At 40.4% G+C, this 17,196-nt stretch overlaps 1 protein-coding gene across 1 annotated transcript in view; it reads right to left on the reverse strand.

Moving 5' to 3' along the window:
• The window catches only part of LOC108709170 (seizure protein 6), a 340,196-nt gene extending 323,268 nt beyond the window's left edge, over positions 1–16,928 (reverse strand). The window contains exon 1 of the mRNA XM_018248783.2: positions 16,551–16,928. Within this exon, the coding sequence (XP_018104272.2) occupies positions 16,551–16,602 (52 nt within the window). The 5' untranslated portion in view covers positions 16,603–16,928. The remainder of the gene's footprint in view (positions 1–16,550) is intronic.
• Between the last annotated feature and the right edge of the window lie 268 nt (positions 16,929–17,196).

The raw sequence follows: 17,196 nt of genomic DNA on the forward strand, positions 1-17,196 counted from the left end.
AATTCAAATCTTGTACAAGCTGGGCCCTCAGATCAAGGACGCATCACATTGACATACCACATACATAACTCGTTATATCTTGTTAATTAATCAGATTTATGGGAAGCACAGTGGCGCTCTACAGTGCAAGTCTGACATGACTCCCAATGAGTCTTCAATAAGGTAAGTAACATGACCTTTCCAGTAAATTTCCATTGCAATCTTAGACATAAGGGGGCAGAACCGGCAAAAAGTCGCCAACGACCACTTCGCATCCATCTCTACACTTCGCCACGCAAAAATTCTCTAAGACAAAGCTAATTCACTAAAATGCGTGAGTTTTGTCATGGGCGCCGAACACTGGCGACTTTTCTGCCTAGCGCAAATTCGCTGGAGGTCTTGCGCTCAGGTTAATTTGCATAGGGAGGGAAATTAAAAGTTGAATGGACGTCTTTATATTAAATGTTGCAGCAAATACATGACATTTCCACTGTTAATTACACAAGTCCAGGGAACCTTAATTATAATAGAGTTGTTAAAATGCCCTACACATGAGTCCAGTGTTTAGTTAATGTTCCATATGTTAGAAAATGTTGGGGGAAAACAGTTACCCAAAAATAAATCTATCTATCACTCTGAAAAAAGGAAAAGTGTAAGTATATGATGTAAGTAACAGAAGATTGAGCTGGCGAAAGAGGTATCGCTCAGTAAAATCCGTATTTTAGTAAATTTGCAGAGTAACGTCCATTCGCCAGAGTGAATTGTCGCCTGGCGATAGAGTATGAATGAGCGCTAGTGCCAATCTCTTGGCTGTTAGTAAATTGGCGATGTCCCTGCGGCCAGAAATGCTGGCGAAATGACGCCAGCATTTGCCACTTCGCCCTTTAGTAAATCTGCCCCAAGGAGCCTTTACTTCTTTTTCTTATGCAACTGCAATTCTTTAGCAGTCAACATTTTTTTTTAACCCCAATGCGGCATTTTTTTACATAGTTCCATAATTCCGCACTAAGGCCTAATGGGGAAAAATGTTAAAGGGATACTGTCATGGGAAAAAAAAAAATTCAAAATGAATCAGTTAATAGTGCTGTTCCAGCAGGATTCTGCGCTGAAATCCATTTCTCAAAAGAGCAAACAGATTTTTTTATATTTAATTTTAAAAATCTGACATGGGGCTAGACATTTTGTCAATTTCCCAGCTGCCCCTGGTCATGTGACTTGTGCCTGCACTTTAGGAGAGAAATGCTTTCTGGCAGGCTGCTGTTTTTCCTTCTTAATGTAACTGAATGTGTCTCAGTGGGACCTGGATTTTACTATTGAGTGTTGTTCTTAGATCTACCAGGCAGCTGTTATCTTGTGTTAGAGAGCTGTTATCTGGTTACCTTCCCATTGTTCTGTTGTTTGGCTGCTGGGGGGGAAAAGGGAGGGGGGTGATATCACTCCAACTTGCAGTACAGCAGTAAAGAGTGATTGAAGTTTATCAGAGCACAAGTCACATGACTGGGGGCAGCTGGGAAACTGACAATATGTCTAGCCCCATGTCAGATTTCAAAATTGAATATAAAAAAATCAGTTTGCTCTTTTGAGAAATGGATTTCAGTGCAGAATTCTGCTGGAGCAGCACTATTAACAGATTCATTTTGAAAACATTTTTTTTTCCCATGACAGTATCCCTTTAAGGCTGACAATTCTATATCTAGAAAGCCAGATGGGTAGCAGGTGGTGACATTGCAGGGGGCGTGACTGTGTCATGTGGTGGTGATGTCATGGGAGTGGACTATGACATGGTGATTTGTAATCTAGGGAGTCCTGCCCAGTTTTCCTTATTTGGAAAACCAGTTTTGATCCAGGCAGTCTGTCCTATTTAAAACGGGACAGGTGGTAACCCTAGGAGATGTGTCTGATGCAATTTTAGCAAATGCATTAAAACAACATTGTTGCATCCCAGATATGGTCTTCAGAGATGAAGGGTCATATTGATTGAAGTCCTTAGCTGTGGACTTAGTCTTGATGGGAAACTTTTATCAACTGATTTACAGAGTGGGTCAGCTTTAGTCTGGGTAATGCAACATAATTGTAAACCACCCATAATTGTACTTACTTTGCTGCTGAAATTCTTTTTATTTGTATATCCTAAGCATTCAGTCGGGTAGAACTGCTAGAGAGATCTCCATGAATCATCTTGCAAGCTTTGGCAATTATTGTGGTTATTTGCGTAACCCTCAGGTATCCAAAATGTAGATTCTACTTTTGCTTTGAAGGTGGTAGCGAAATGTCTTATTGTACCAGGGAGTTGGCCATTAAAGGACTGATCAGACATGCCTGGGATGGTTTGGTCATTGGTTAAGTGAGCTGAGGCAACCCATAAAGAGGTTAATTTGCTCTAGATGTTCGACTACTTTTCTGCCTATAATTCCTGTGACAGAATAACAAGATAATGTGTATAAAATCTAACAATAAAAAGAGCTGTATCATATTGTTTCCATAAAGCTTTCACTTGAATGGCTATTAAAATGACTTGTGAAGCATCCTTTTTATACAAACGCCCTTCATCCTTGCTGTAGGTAACCACGGCAATTATAACGCTCTCATTGTAGAAACACATTGGGAAGGTTAGTCTGGCGCAGGGTCCCAACGCCTCTCGGGAGCGTTGGTTAAGCAAAAGATGGCCAGCTAACGACTCATGAAAACTGACCTAGATTAGGCATGAAGACTCTCAGATGTAACTGAACTACAATTTCCAAAATCCTACCTACAACTATATCAAGAGATATAGATCACCAATAAATGGTGGTCCACCAGTTGACTAGGTGGTCCACCACCAGTTGACTATGAATAAAGACTCTCAGATGTAACTGAACTACAAATCCCACAATCTTTTATATTGTATGGATTATATTTTGTAATCAATATAAACCAGACTTTCTCCATATATTCTTTTTTGAACCCTTCCACTTCTCCCTTGAGCATTAGAGCACACTGTGGTATGGAATCATAATGCCTCATCCTTGTTATGATTATTCTTACTATACAAACTTTAAATATATAATTTATATTACAAAAATATATCACACTTTCGGGGGAAAAATGTGGTTTTATCAACATAGTCCCTGTAAGGCCAGGCAGTAATTGGGAAAGGGGGACACTCACACTGCATTGTAGAAGCCCAGGCTACAACAGGCAAATGCTTAATTTTACTGCAAGATTTGTAATGCTTTCAACTAGGGATGGGCGAATTTTCTCGCCTCGTTTCACCAAAAAAATTACGCACATAGACTTGTATGGCGGCATGCGTCAAAAAAAAAAAAAGACGCCCGTCAAAAAATGTTGCCGCGCGACAAAATTATTTTGATGCCCATAGACTTTCAACAAAGTAGCAGCCCAATAGGTAAATGGAATGTCAACCTTGATGCCAATGGAAATCAACAGGAAATCTAAAACAAGTCTGCCCTGATACCTAGATACTTTTTGGATTCTACTGCAAAGAAGTTGGCCAAACAACCAGCTGAATCCAAACTATATTTTGTATATTATTTTTTTTTTTATTGTTATATAAAAATGCAGCTTGACGTTTGTGGGGGAATGTAATGTGTTTCATCAGCACAAAAATAATTTGCAAAGACCATTTCAATCAGAAGGAGAGAAAGATGAGCCTTATAGTTCAAAGAAAACTAAATACACCCGCAGGTTTGAAATATTTGTATTACCAACGAAAAATATGTGAGAGGCTTAAGGATATTGTGCCCATTAGTATAGGGCCATACCTACAGCTACCATTCCCCCCAATATCCTTAAGCCTTTCACATATTTTTCATTGGTAAAGACCATTTCAAACATTATCAACCAAGATTTTTACTCTTTGTGTCCTTTTTGACCGATTTCAGACCTTAGAGACTTCCTTGCAAAGTTTGCCAAAAAATGGCTTTTGCAAAAATGCATAGTGAATATAATGGAATAGCACAATCCCAAAGCTTTTTTTTGCACCAAAATGTTTAAAATTCCAGAGCAGGAGTTAACGCTAACCTGTGCTTTGAGATAATGAGCGATGTAATAATCACAAGCAAATAATTTTATTTGCAAGCTGCTCAGTATACTACTTTTGTGCGTGTCTCTGGTTCCGAGACAGGAAATCAGAAGAAGAGGTGGAGACTAGTTCCCCAGGCTGATCCATACCCAACCCTAACCCACAATGGTCAGCTTCAACCCACCCTGCACATCACTACCATACAGGTTACACATTCTGTTCATTATGGCTGGGTCCTTCTATAATTAAGCCATACCATGTGACCCATTTCAGTGGAATAATGTGTTAGAGTCAAGACTCAAGAGTGAGTTTATTGTCATTTCATCCATATACGTTTGTACAGTACACAGTGAAACAAAACAACGTTCCTCTAAGACCATGGTGCTACACACAACATAGATGTACCGGACAACAGTGCTCCTGGTCAGCACAGTGCAGGGACAGGACAATACAGTGCACACTCAGCAGATGTGATGTGTTAAGTAAATAATGCTAAACGTCAGACATGATGGGTGTATCATTGTGACATGACAGTAGCAAGAACATGATAAAGAACATGATAAAGTGCAGATGTGAGAACAACTGTATCCAATGGCTATTCATCCATACAATGGCGTACAGTGGCTGTGTAACGTTGTGGTATATAGTAAGGTCAGTGTGTGTGTGAGAGAGATCTGTCCAGTCCCTGAGTATTCAGGAGCCTTATGGCTCGGGGTAAGAAACTGTTACACAGTCTGGTAGTGAGGGCCCTAATGCTTCGGTACCTTTTTCCAGATGGCAGGAGTGTGAACAGTGAGTGTGAGGGGTGTGTAGGATCAGACACAATGCTGGTGGATTTACGGATGCAGCGAGTGGTGTAAATGTCCGTGATGGAAGGGAGAGAGACACCTATGATCTTCTCTGCTGTCTTCACTATCCTCTGTAGGGTCTTGTGCTCCATGACCAGTGTCGGACTGGCCCGGCGGGACACCGGGAAAATACCCGGTGGGCCCCGACCTTCAAGGGGCCCCGCCGGGCCAGACCCCCAATCGCAATAGTAAAAAAAAAAAAACGTAGCCGGCGCGATGCGCTGTCTGCGCAGTCTGCGCATTCTCGTCGGCACGGGTGCCGTCTGCGCATGCGCGCCGGCATGGGACAACGCCAAAGGGGAGCGCGGCGCTGGTGCCGCAGCAAGGGGAGGCAGGGGCCCTGCAGCAAGGGGAGGCGGGGGCTGGGGGGCCCTGGACAGCAGTCCCGGTGGGCCCCAGGCCCCCCAGTCCGACCCTGTCCATGACAGTGCAGTTCCCAGCCCAGACAGTGATACAGCTGCTCAGGATGCTCTCGATAGTCCCTCTGTCGAAGGTTGTGAGTATGGATGGTGGGAGATGGGATTTCCTCAGCTTGTGGAGGAAGTAGAGGCGCTGTTGGGACCAGGTGAGGTTCTCCGCCAGGTGGACACCAAGGAATTGGGTGCTTTTGACGATCTCCACATTAGAGCCGTCGATGTACAGTGGCAGTTGGTCAATCCTAGTCTTCCTAAAGTCAACAACCATCTCTTTTGTTTTGTCTACATTGAGAGAGAGGTTGTTGGCTCTGCACCAGTCTGTTACCCACTGCGCCTCCTCTCTGTATGGTGACTCATCATTATTGCTGATTAGACCCACCACGATTGTGTCATCAGCGAACTTTATGATGTGATTTGTGCGGTGCGTGGCTGCACAGTCATGCATCAGCAGAGTGAACAGTAGAGGACTAAGCACACAACCTTGAGGGGCTCCGGTGCTCAGTGTGGTGGTTCTGGAGATGATGTTTCCAATACTGACTGACTGAGGTCTGTCGGTCAGGAAGTCCAGAACCCAACTGCGGATGTAGGTGTTCAGTCCAAGAAGACTCAGCTTTTCTATCAGATGCTGAAGAATGATAGTGTTGAATGCTGAACTGAAATCTATGAACAGCATTCGAACGTAGGTGTTTTCTTCTCCAAAAAGGACAGAGACTGCTTCTTAAAGACTTTTGAACAAATGTAATAGTAATGAAACTTCTCAGTTGAAATGGGACAGTTGCCCTTCAGATCCCTATTGTATTTGCTCAGCCCGTGAGCCATTGTGCTGCACATCTCCTACACCCGCATCAGTCTCGCACTGCGCTCATCTGATCATTTATTTGCGAGACAGTAAAAAAAAATTGGCAGCCCGGGAAGCGACTGGCAAATGACAATGGATGAACTAATTCCGCATTGACTAGGGCGAGATATATTGTCATCCATTATCATCTCTATGAAGAAGTTCTCTTTTATTATTTATTTAACTTACATGCACTAAGCTCCAATCCTTTCCATTGATTAATTGCAAAATGACTCTTCCCTCATTGTCTCAGGCAGTTTTATCACATGCACAAATCTCCAGCTATGGCAGATCGACAACTCCCAGCATCCTCCACCATCCAATGGGTTGAAATTCCAGAGATAGTTTAGATTTGGCTAATCTAACAATCATTATCTGTTTAAAGCTATAGAAAATATTTATTAGCAACTCATTTTAACTGGCATAGAGGCTTTATTGATCTGTCTGCTCAAACACTGGCCTTGGGCAAGTCTTCTTTTCTTATTTGCTTAGGTTTTGATCATTCTATTAAGAAAGAAGATCAAAGTCATATGGCTAAAGCTTTTTATATGCATATTATATCTTTCTTAGTCCCCCCCCCCTTTAGAGATGAATTTGACTACGTAGGGCAAGGCCAGACATAGCGTTTTTCATTGCGCTTTTAAAAAAGCTTGGTCGGGCGTAAATACGCCACTGAAAACACAGGCGAGCGTCAACATGCGTTTTTCAGCACGTAGGTTTCTTTTCCCAACATGCACTTCTCATTGTTCTCGTTCCCCATAATTCCGCTGGCTAGAAATAGAAAATAGAAAAGCTATTTAGAAAAGCTATTTACATGCAAAATGGAGCAGGAATGATCATTAATACGCAACGTAATTACGTCACCAGCCTAATAAGCCGTAAAAACCGATATGCATCATTTATCTCGTGAGAATTTGGAAGCCATATTTAAAATACGATGTGTATTTACATAAAGTGTGGTTTCAAACATGCAGATCCCATAGAGTCTATTGATTTGGTAGTTTCTTGACATATTGGCGTTTCTGCTGAAAAACACCAATACTGGCGTCCAGTGGTGGATTTCGGCTTGCAAGTGCCCTCTGAGAATTGCCACAGGTTTCAGTAGTAGTGCAGTTTATGCGTATTTATGCCTGACGGAGCTTTTTTAAAAACGCAACATAGTAACACAGCCCTTGCCCTTATTATAGCCTAGTGCTGAGGTTTTTTTTACTCATGGTCAACACCCAGACCTTACCCATTACACCAATACTCAAAGGATCATTATTGTTACAGCATTGTATGTTTCAGACAATTTTACTCTGCTCCCAAGGGTAAAGGCATAACCACAACAAATGGAATGCTATTATTTTGTCAAGTTTCGGAGCTTCCATTCAAGTAAACGTCTGGTGCGGAGCAATTTCCATACAGCAGATGAGAAAACGGACACTAAGTGAAGAATTCTAGCTAGCGAGGACTCCCTGGGGGTCTCACAAAGAAGGCTAACCTCATGTAAAACACTTGCTATATATTTATATATTATTATGGTGGGTGCAGTATTATTGACATTCCACCTTGCTTGTAAATGTGGCCATAGACGCACAGATAATATCATATAAAAAAAAAATTCTACCATATTCGGATATGGGTCGGCTCATGGTCAGGCTGGATGGAAAATTTTGATTGGGTGCCTTTGAAGACACTCAAACATCGGCCATTGAATCGTTGGATACAGGTGGAATTCTATTCTTTCTATATGTATATCTGACCATTCAGTTCTACACGTGTGTATTGAAATGAATGATCTTTCTTGGAAACATCTTTTCCAAGATTGTAATTGTTACATTTATGGCCACCTTAAAGGGATACTGTCATGGGAAATAAAAAATTTTTTCAAAATGAATCAGTTAATAGTGCTGCTCCAGCAGAATTCTGCACTGAAATCCATTTCTCAAAAGAGCAAACAGATTTTTTTATATTCAATTTTGAAATCTGACATGGGGCTAGACATATTGTCAATTTCCCAGCTGCCCCAAGTCATGTGACTTGTGCTCTGATAAACTTCAATCACTCTTTACTGCTGTACAGCAAGTTGGAGTGATATCACCCCCTCCCTTTCCCCCCCAGCAGCCAAACAAAAGAACAATGGGAAGGTAACCAGATTGCAGCTCCTAAACACAAGATAACAAACAACTGGCTGGTAGATCTAAGAACAACACTCAATAGTAAAAACCCATGTCCCACTGAGACACATTCAGTTACATTGAGAAGGAAAAACAGCAGCCTGCCTCTCCTAAAGTGCAGGCACAAGTCCAGGGGCAGCTGGGAAATTTACAAAATGTCTAGCCCCATGTCAGATTTCAAAATTAAATATAAAAAAATCACATGACCAGGGGCAGCTGGGAAATTTACAAAATGTCTAGCCCCATGTCAGATTTCAAAATGAAATATAAAAAAATCTGTTTGCTCTTTTGAGAAATGGATTTCAGTGCAGAATTCTGCTGGAGTAGCACTATTAACTGATGCGTTTTGAAAAAAACATGTTTTCTGATGACAGGATCCCTTTAAGAAATGTTTCTCAATCAGCTTGAACTTAGACCTTACTCCTCCTTCTGAAACACAAGAATGTTTATGATGTCAATCAACCATGTTTTCCGCTCATATTATAGCCCCTTCTACTGAACGAGCTCTAAACCAGACTCACTAGCAGCAGTTATTTTCTTTGTAGGATCTGATGCGGTGCATCAAATAATCTGACCAAAGTCTGACAGCTGATGGGTCCTGGCGCTGTCACTGAAAGCTTTAAATCAGTGAGCGATTAGAAGGTTTCTCTCCACTACAGATGCTTTTGCTTGTCCCAGCTTTCCAGGCTGCAGGTATAGTCAGCTTAGCTCTGCTTTTTATCCTTATTAGTGGACTCTGTCACTGTGCTCATTAAAGGGCTTGGAGTCCATCCATCACAGTACGTTGCAGCAGCCAATACATTACAAAGCAGCACAAGCAGTTTAGGCAAAACAGTCGGTTCTTCCATTATTTCACTCCCCATGAGCGGCCAGCATTTCCATTTCTACAACTTAAATGTGATAAATACCACCAGGCCTCCTTAAATCGTCATTGCTGAGACGTTTTTTCTGTATTAAGCAGAACAAAGTAGAATACAATATTCATGTTGCTTAAATAATGTATATACCTGTATGTTTGTATCTTTACTGCTGAGGGAAAGGCTTAACTTGAATGTGTAGGGGAAATGCCACTGAAGACTTTGGTTTTAGCATATTGTAGGCAGCAGAAGCTTTTTGCAGTTGGTGTATGTACAGATATGACACCTGTTATAAAGAATGTCCAGGAACTGCTTTTTCCCAGATAAGGGGTCTCCTTCTACTAAAAATTCAATATAACATTAAGGGGCAGATGTATTAAGGGTCGAATATCGGGGGTTAATTAACCCTCGATATTCGACTGGTGAATTAAAATCCTTCGACTTCGAATATCGAAGTCGAAGGATTTTGCGCAACAAAAAATGTCACTTTTTAAAATGCACCTTTCAATTCTAAAATGCACAGAATTGAAATTCTTTTTTTCTCTCTGTAATAATAAAACAGTAGCTTGTGCTTGATCCCAGCTAAGTTGCATGAATCAGTGGCAGCACAACCCTACTGATTTTATTTAGGGGCCCATTCACTAAGTTCCAGTGAAGGAATAGAAGAAAAAATACTTCGAATTTCGGTGTTTTTTTGGCTACTTCGACCATCGAATGGGCTACTTCGACCTTCAACTACGACTTCGAATCGAACGATTCGAACTAAAAATCGGTCGACTATTCGACCATTCGATAGTTGAAGTACTGTCTCTTTAAAACTTCGACCCCTAGTTCGCCACCTTAAAGCTACCGAAGTCAATGTTAGCCTATGGGGAAGGTCCCCATAGGCTTGGCTATCTTTTTTTGGTCGAAGGATAATCCTTCGATCGATGGATTAAAATCCTTCGAATCGTTTGATTCGAAGGATTTAATCGGATTTAATTGTTCGATCGAACGATTTAATCGTTCAATTCGAAGGATTTTAATCCATCGATCGAAAGATTATCCTTCGACCAAAAAAAGATAGCCAAGCCTATGGGGACCTTCCCCATAGGCTAACATTGACTTCAGTAGCTTTTAGGTGGCGAACTAGGGGTTGAAGTTTTTTCTTAAAGAGACAGTACTTCAACTATCAAATGGTCGAATAGTCTAACGATTTTTAGTTCGAATCGTTCGATTCGAAGTCGTAGTCGAAGGTCGAAGCAGCCCATTCGATGGACGAAATTAGAATTAGAATTAGAATTGAAAGGTGCATTTTAAAAAGTGAAATTTTTTTGTTGAGCGTTCCTTATAAGGTAGATTCCGTCCGTTGCAGTTGATCTTATTTCACATTATATATTACGAATCACTGAGCATCACTGAACATGATATTATAATTATTAAAACCAACAATATCTACGAAGAAAACCACCACATCTTTTTGTCTGCACCAAATAAATCCATCGCTCTGCTTATTTGCCTGAGCTGCAAAAGTCTGCCTGTTGCATTTTTCTTTTAATTGTTTTTCAATTTGACCCTTAGTTTCATAAAGTTTGTTTCACCATCCTGACAATGACTGGAATCAGCTCTTTAAGAGTAGTGATGGGCGAATTTGGGGCGTTTCCCCAATCTGCAAAACATCGAATAATTTGCGAAACGGCGCCTCTGTTTTTGACGCCGGCATCTGTTTTTTTTGACGCCGGCGCCCGTTTCACAAATTTATTCACCGGTGGCGAATCGCGGGAATTCGCTGCGAATTCGCGCCTGGCTAATAAATTCGCCCATCACAATTTAAGAGCAATGCCCAGATGAATTTAAATCTTGTTGCAAACTTTACTCACACACAAACACCACATTGAGCCATCAGGGGAGCCCAAAAAAGTTCAAGTTAGTTCTGGTGAAATGTTGCTAGTGTTAGCCACTTCGCCCTTTAGTAAATCTGCCCCATAGCCTAAAACTCAAAAGAATAATTACACATCTTACAACAATGAGTGCCAATACAGTAGAGGATCTTTGTATTTTTAAGGTGCTTATGTTTATGAAATGTGGACCTAGACCTTAAAGGGATACTGTCATGGGAAAAAACATTTTTTTTCAAAATGAATCAGTGAATAGTGCTGTTCCAGCAGAATTTTGCTCTGGAATCCATTTCTCAAAAGAGCAAACAGATTTTTTTATATTCAATTTTGAAATCTGACATGGGGCTAGACATATTGTCAATTTCCCAGCTGCCCCAAGTCATGTGACTTGTGCTCTGATAAACTTCAGTCACTCTTTACTGCTGTACTACAAGTTGGAGTGATATCACCCCCTCCCTTTTCCCCCCCAGGGGGGTCCACATGACCAGGGTCAGCTGGGAAATTGACGATATGTCTAGCCCCATGTCAGATTTCAAAATTAAATATAAAAAAATCTGTTTGCTCTTTTGAGAAATGGATTTCAGTGCAGAATTCTGCTGGAGTAGCACTATTAACTGATGTGTTTTGAAAAAAAACATGTTTTCCGATGACAGGGTCCCTTTAAGTTACTTTGCTATGAGGGAGCTCTGATTTCTGCTTTGGAAAACGTTATGGCACAGGGGCAACTCCAATCCTAGTTTTCCGATATACCCTCTATACCCCTTGTATGTGTGACCGTCTTGCATTGTGCTTTCTAAGTAAAATCCAGTGAAGGGCTCCCAGGCTTTGAAATAAATTCCAGCTTTTGTGAATTCAGCATTGAATACATCGTCTGGATTAGGAACCGTGTTAAATTCGCAGCACACCATTTAAAGAATATGAATAAAGAATATGCAGCCCCCAAAACATATCATTTTGATTTATAAGTGATGTTATTCTCTTTTAGTTTACAACCCATAACAAATCATTACTTAGATTTCACCTACATTATTCTGGATCGTTCAAGTATTTCCAAGGTTTCCAAACACAATACTAAACTGTTTATTCCTATAATGGTTACATGAATTCTTTCACAAGTCACACAAATGATGTGTTTTAAATCAATGATATTTTCAGACAATACTAGTTTTTTTTGAAGGACTATATCCTTTAATGCCAGATACTAAAATATACTGCATAAATGCTTGGGACCTGGGGTTTTCCAGATAAGGGATCTTTCCGAAACTTGGATCCCCAAACTCTAAGGGGGGTTATTTATCAAGGTCCGAATATCTGAACCTCAAATAATTTGTAGTTTTTCGAGCAAAAAACTACGAATTCTTCGGGATTTATTAAAGTCCGATTTTGGCACAAAAACCCTGAAAAAAACCTTAGTTTCTGTGGAAAACTGCGAACAATTCGGAGTTTTCGGGGAAAGCTCCGAACTTTGCCCGACCCTATTTTTTCAGGCTTTTTTCTTCATAAATAAGGTCCATTCTGGAATTCTGAGTTGATCGAAGTTTGATTTTAGAAATACTGAGATAAATTTGGACCTTGATAAATAATCCCCCTAAGTCTACCGCTAAAAATGATTTAAAAATGACCCAATAAAATAGTTTCGCCTCCGATAAGAATTAATTATATCTTAGTTGGGATCAAGTACAAGCCACTGTTGTATTATTTACAAAGAAAAAGGGAATACATTTTAGAACTTTGAATTACTTGATTTAAGTGGGGTCTATGGTAGATGACCTTCCCGTAATTCAAAGCTTTCTGGATAACGGATCCTATACCTGCATCATTATCTCATAGAATACCCTTGTACCAAGTGATTCTACACTATCTGTGTATCCCTTGTTTTAAGAATCCAATAAATACCTTGTGTGTGTATATATATATATATATATATATATATATATATATATATATATATATATATATATAGTGATGGGCGAATTTGCGCCGTTTCGCTTTGCCGAAAAATTCCCGAATTTCTTCGCACGAAAAAACGGCAAAAAATTCGCGAAACTGCGCCGCGTCCATTTTTGACGCCGGCGTCCGTTTTTTAGGAAAAAATTTTTTGACGCTGGCAAATTTTTGACGCAAATTTTCGCAGGCGTTTTGCGAATTTATTCGCTGGCGGCGAATCGCGCAAATTCGCCGCAAATTTGCGCCTGCCGAATAAATTCGCACATCACTATATATATATATATATATATATATATATATATATATATATATATATATATATATATATATATATATATATATATATATATATATATATATATATTACAAGAAATAGCTTCCAATGTATTACTTCACTACAGAAGTCCAACTTGTTACTTGGCCATAGACCACCAATCTATTTCATCCTCATCTGGCCATTGTTTGCCTCCAGATATGACTTGTCTCTAGTCCACCAGTTTGCCTCAAGGCTAATAGTTTATAATATTCCTCTGGACTGGCAGAATATCACAACAAGACTTTCAGTGTATTATTTGCCTCAAGTGTAGACCATAAATATTTACCTCTATATAATCGATGAATCATCTAAGTCTACGGTTAAAGACAACCAATAGATTATTTGTCCCCTAGATATATATCAGTGTATATAGACTACACAAACATCACTTGTTCGGATCAGCTTTGATTTAATATTTTACTGTTCATGCATTAAAACTGTAAAGAACTAAGTCTTTGTCTTGTTGTCCCTTTTGGGAGTACAACGTTCCTATTTCCCAGCCCAATATCTATTTTATCTCTTCACAAAGGATTCGCAGTGCCGTGTCACATCAAGGTTTAAAAAGATTCTTTATAAGTTATTACCTCTCAGCTGGCAAAATGGTTTGAAGTCTGTTATTAGATGGTTGAATAGCAACTGGCCAAGCAACTGTGAGTTTGGATCGTAGCACAGAGTGAATAATGAGCACCCAGATCTATATTCCAAAGAAATGAACAATTATCTTGCAAACGCTGTGCCCAAAGTCTGCTTCACGCTGCTTCCGATTTCTCGTAAACACCACAGATTTGTGTAATGATACATTTAAAGGAAAGATTGGTATTTAAACATGTTCTAATAACACATGGAGAAGAAATGGACTTCTGAAACCGCCCTGGTCCCCAATGGAGTCAACTGTCCAACCAACAGAGGTAGAAAAAGAAAGATAGATCTGTTATTCATCATCATCGGACCCCCTGAGTTTAAACAGTGAATATTGATTAAGTCAGCACAATGTATTATGTGTCTTGAATGGAAGCCAACATATTGACAAATTACTACGACTATAACATAATTATTTTTCTTGTTCAGAAGCATTAGATACGATTTCTATTAAAAACAAAACACCCTTTACATTGTCAGTGGTAATACCGTAAAGCGTGATAGGTAATAGGACAGCTATAGACAACCAGATTTTTTAAAATAGGACATTAAAAATACAATCATGTTTTAGGGAATTCTATTAGGGCACTTCTCTGTTTATGGATAGAACAAATTTCTCTCTATGCTCATAATGAACGTTCCAAGCTCAGCTCGTAGAGGAGGCAATAAATTACATAGAACTGATGCTGAGAGTGACAACTGTTTTCTTGCATTATTACATTTTTAGGGACACTCATTTCATATTTGCTTTGAAGCATGGTTTCCAAAGTAGATGCATGTAGTACATTAAATTAAATATAAGAGAGCAGGCACCAACCCTTATGGGCTTAAAGGGGAAGGAAACCTAGTCGGCGCAAACGACATCTTCTTCCACGTGATCTTCTTCCTGCTGTGAACGGCGTTTTGGCGCATGCGCAGTAGGATCATTTTGCCGGTACGGATCTACTGCGCATGCGCCAAAAGTCACGCGCATGCGCAGTCGATCTTACCGGCGAAATGATCCTACTGCGCATGCGCCGTTCAAAGCAGGAAGAAGATCGCGTGGAAGAAGATGTCGTCGGTGAACTCCCTGGACTGGACCTGCGCAGAAGGGTAAGTAACAAGTTAGGGGCATTTGCCCAGCGGGACGGGTAGGCCAGGGGGGAGGAGGGAGGGTGGGCAACAAATGGGAGGGGGGTGGGGGGTTTGCGCCGACTAGGTTTCCTTCCCCTTTAAACAAAACAAAAGGGCAAATAACAAAGATGAAACCGACAGTTTGGCCTTTTGGAACAAAGCTGAGGTCAGCTCAACTGACCAGAAAGTCAGAAACTCAACAGTAGGGATAGGCGAATTTGACCCGTTTCGTTTCGGCAAAAATTCGCCGCTGGCGAAATGTCGCAGACGCCCATTAAAGTCTATGGGCGTCATTTTTCCGGCGAAACGAGACGAAAAAATTCGCCCATCCCTACTCAACAGGCAAAGACATGGGATAGTTGGTAAAACCAACACTCATCTTAATTATAGGCACCTTCCTTGACAGACTTTCATATAGAACTTTCAAAAGAACCTGTTGGTTCCCACTACTCCCTGCTGTCATGAAAGAAAACAGACTTTCCAATAGCGCAGAACCTTCTAAAGAGTTGATTTGCAACTAATATTAACATGATGGGCTGAAACAAAACAAAAGGGCAAATAACAAAGATGAAAACGACAGTTTGGACTTTCGGAACAAAGCTGAGGTCAGCTCAACTGACCAGAACGTCAGAAACTCAACAGGCAAAGTCATGGGATAATGGGTTAAACCAACACTCATCTTAATTGTAGATTTTCATATAGAACTTTCAAAAGAACCTGTTGGTTCCCACTACTCACTGCTGCCATTAAAGAAAACAGACTTTCCAATAACGCAGAACTCTAAAGAGTTGATATGCAGCTAATGGGATCTTTAAGAGTTTTGCCTCTCCGCTTTTACTTTGTAGAGTTCAACTCTGGGCAACTTTGCAAACTTTTTTTTTTATTTTAATTATTTTCATCTGAACTAATTTTCTTCCATTAGCCAGATGCTCTCTGGGGAACGACCCATAAAAACAGATAATAAAACAGGATGTAATATTTCACAAATTAGGTAAATCGTTTGCCAATCGCTTAATTAATTGTGCAAACGGAGTGGGAGCAGAGTTCATTGTTGAAAAACGAATGGCGGCGTAAAAAATCTATTATTTCGAGGCAAATGATGAAATGGCATTTCATTTGCTACAAAATGAGATTATGAAGGAGAAGTAATTATGACATACCCCAGGCACTTTGCTTTTACAATAGACATATCTGTCAAGCACAGATTCTTCTACTGGAATCCAATTTTGCAGTTTAATATGAGAGTGAATTATTGAAGAGCATCAGTCAAGCAGGTTTTAAGAACTATGTGAGCGATTCAACCACAACACAATAAACAAACTCCAAATGGCTCAAATAAACCTTGCAAGGATAATAAAACCAGACTTGTGTGCTAGGCTCTGCCACTGACAAAGCGAGGTCTTGATACATAAATCAGCAATGAGTTGACCTCTGCTCAAGTATAGAGAAACAACAACGTGGTCTACAACAATGACAAATGGAACCGGTACTTGTCAGTCGTAATTCAGCAGGAACGAGAAATCACCAAGCAAGTCCTTACCTTGAGAGTGGAGATGCATCATAGAAGCCAACATAAAACACACGGAATACATGTTCTTAGGATAATCTCCTTATTATTCAGAGCAGGGTCTTTAAACAGGCTCTACCTTCTGTCTCTGTGCAATAGTTTGGAAGCAGGAGGAAACACACACACTGCTCCCGCTGTAGAAAGAAGCTGCATTGAATGAAGCACCCAGGCTGGGAAGTGCTGGGAGAAGAGGGGAGGGAGATGCAGTTACAAAAAAGAGCAAAATAGCTGCTTGGGGCTCTTGTTAGAAAGCCTGACAGTTGTTTCTTGGTGTAATTGCAATCAGCTGTACAGAGGAGACATCTCAGTGCTTGCTGGGAAGGGACCGCTGCCTCTACATCTGTCAGCACCTCCCGGAGCCTTCAGCACCATGGACAGCGCCTAGCGTCAGCACTAGGAATAACGTTAACTAGCAAAGGGCTGAAATGGACAGCTCCTCGTCCTATAGCAGAGCACCAGTTCAAGCCTCGGAAATCATACTGCTATAATACTGATTACATAGTATAAAGACTTGTCATGGAAAGATACAATATTTGTATGCCTTAGGCTTGACTGCTAATGCTTGTGTTAAAAATGTATACATACATACCAGATTTTCATCAAGGGTTAAGAAAGGGGT

Source organism: Xenopus laevis, chromosome 2S (assembly GCF_017654675.1).
Source record: "Xenopus laevis strain J_2021 chromosome 2S, Xenopus_laevis_v10.1, whole genome shotgun sequence".
Taxonomy (NCBI): domain Eukaryota; kingdom Metazoa; phylum Chordata; class Amphibia; order Anura; family Pipidae; genus Xenopus; species Xenopus laevis.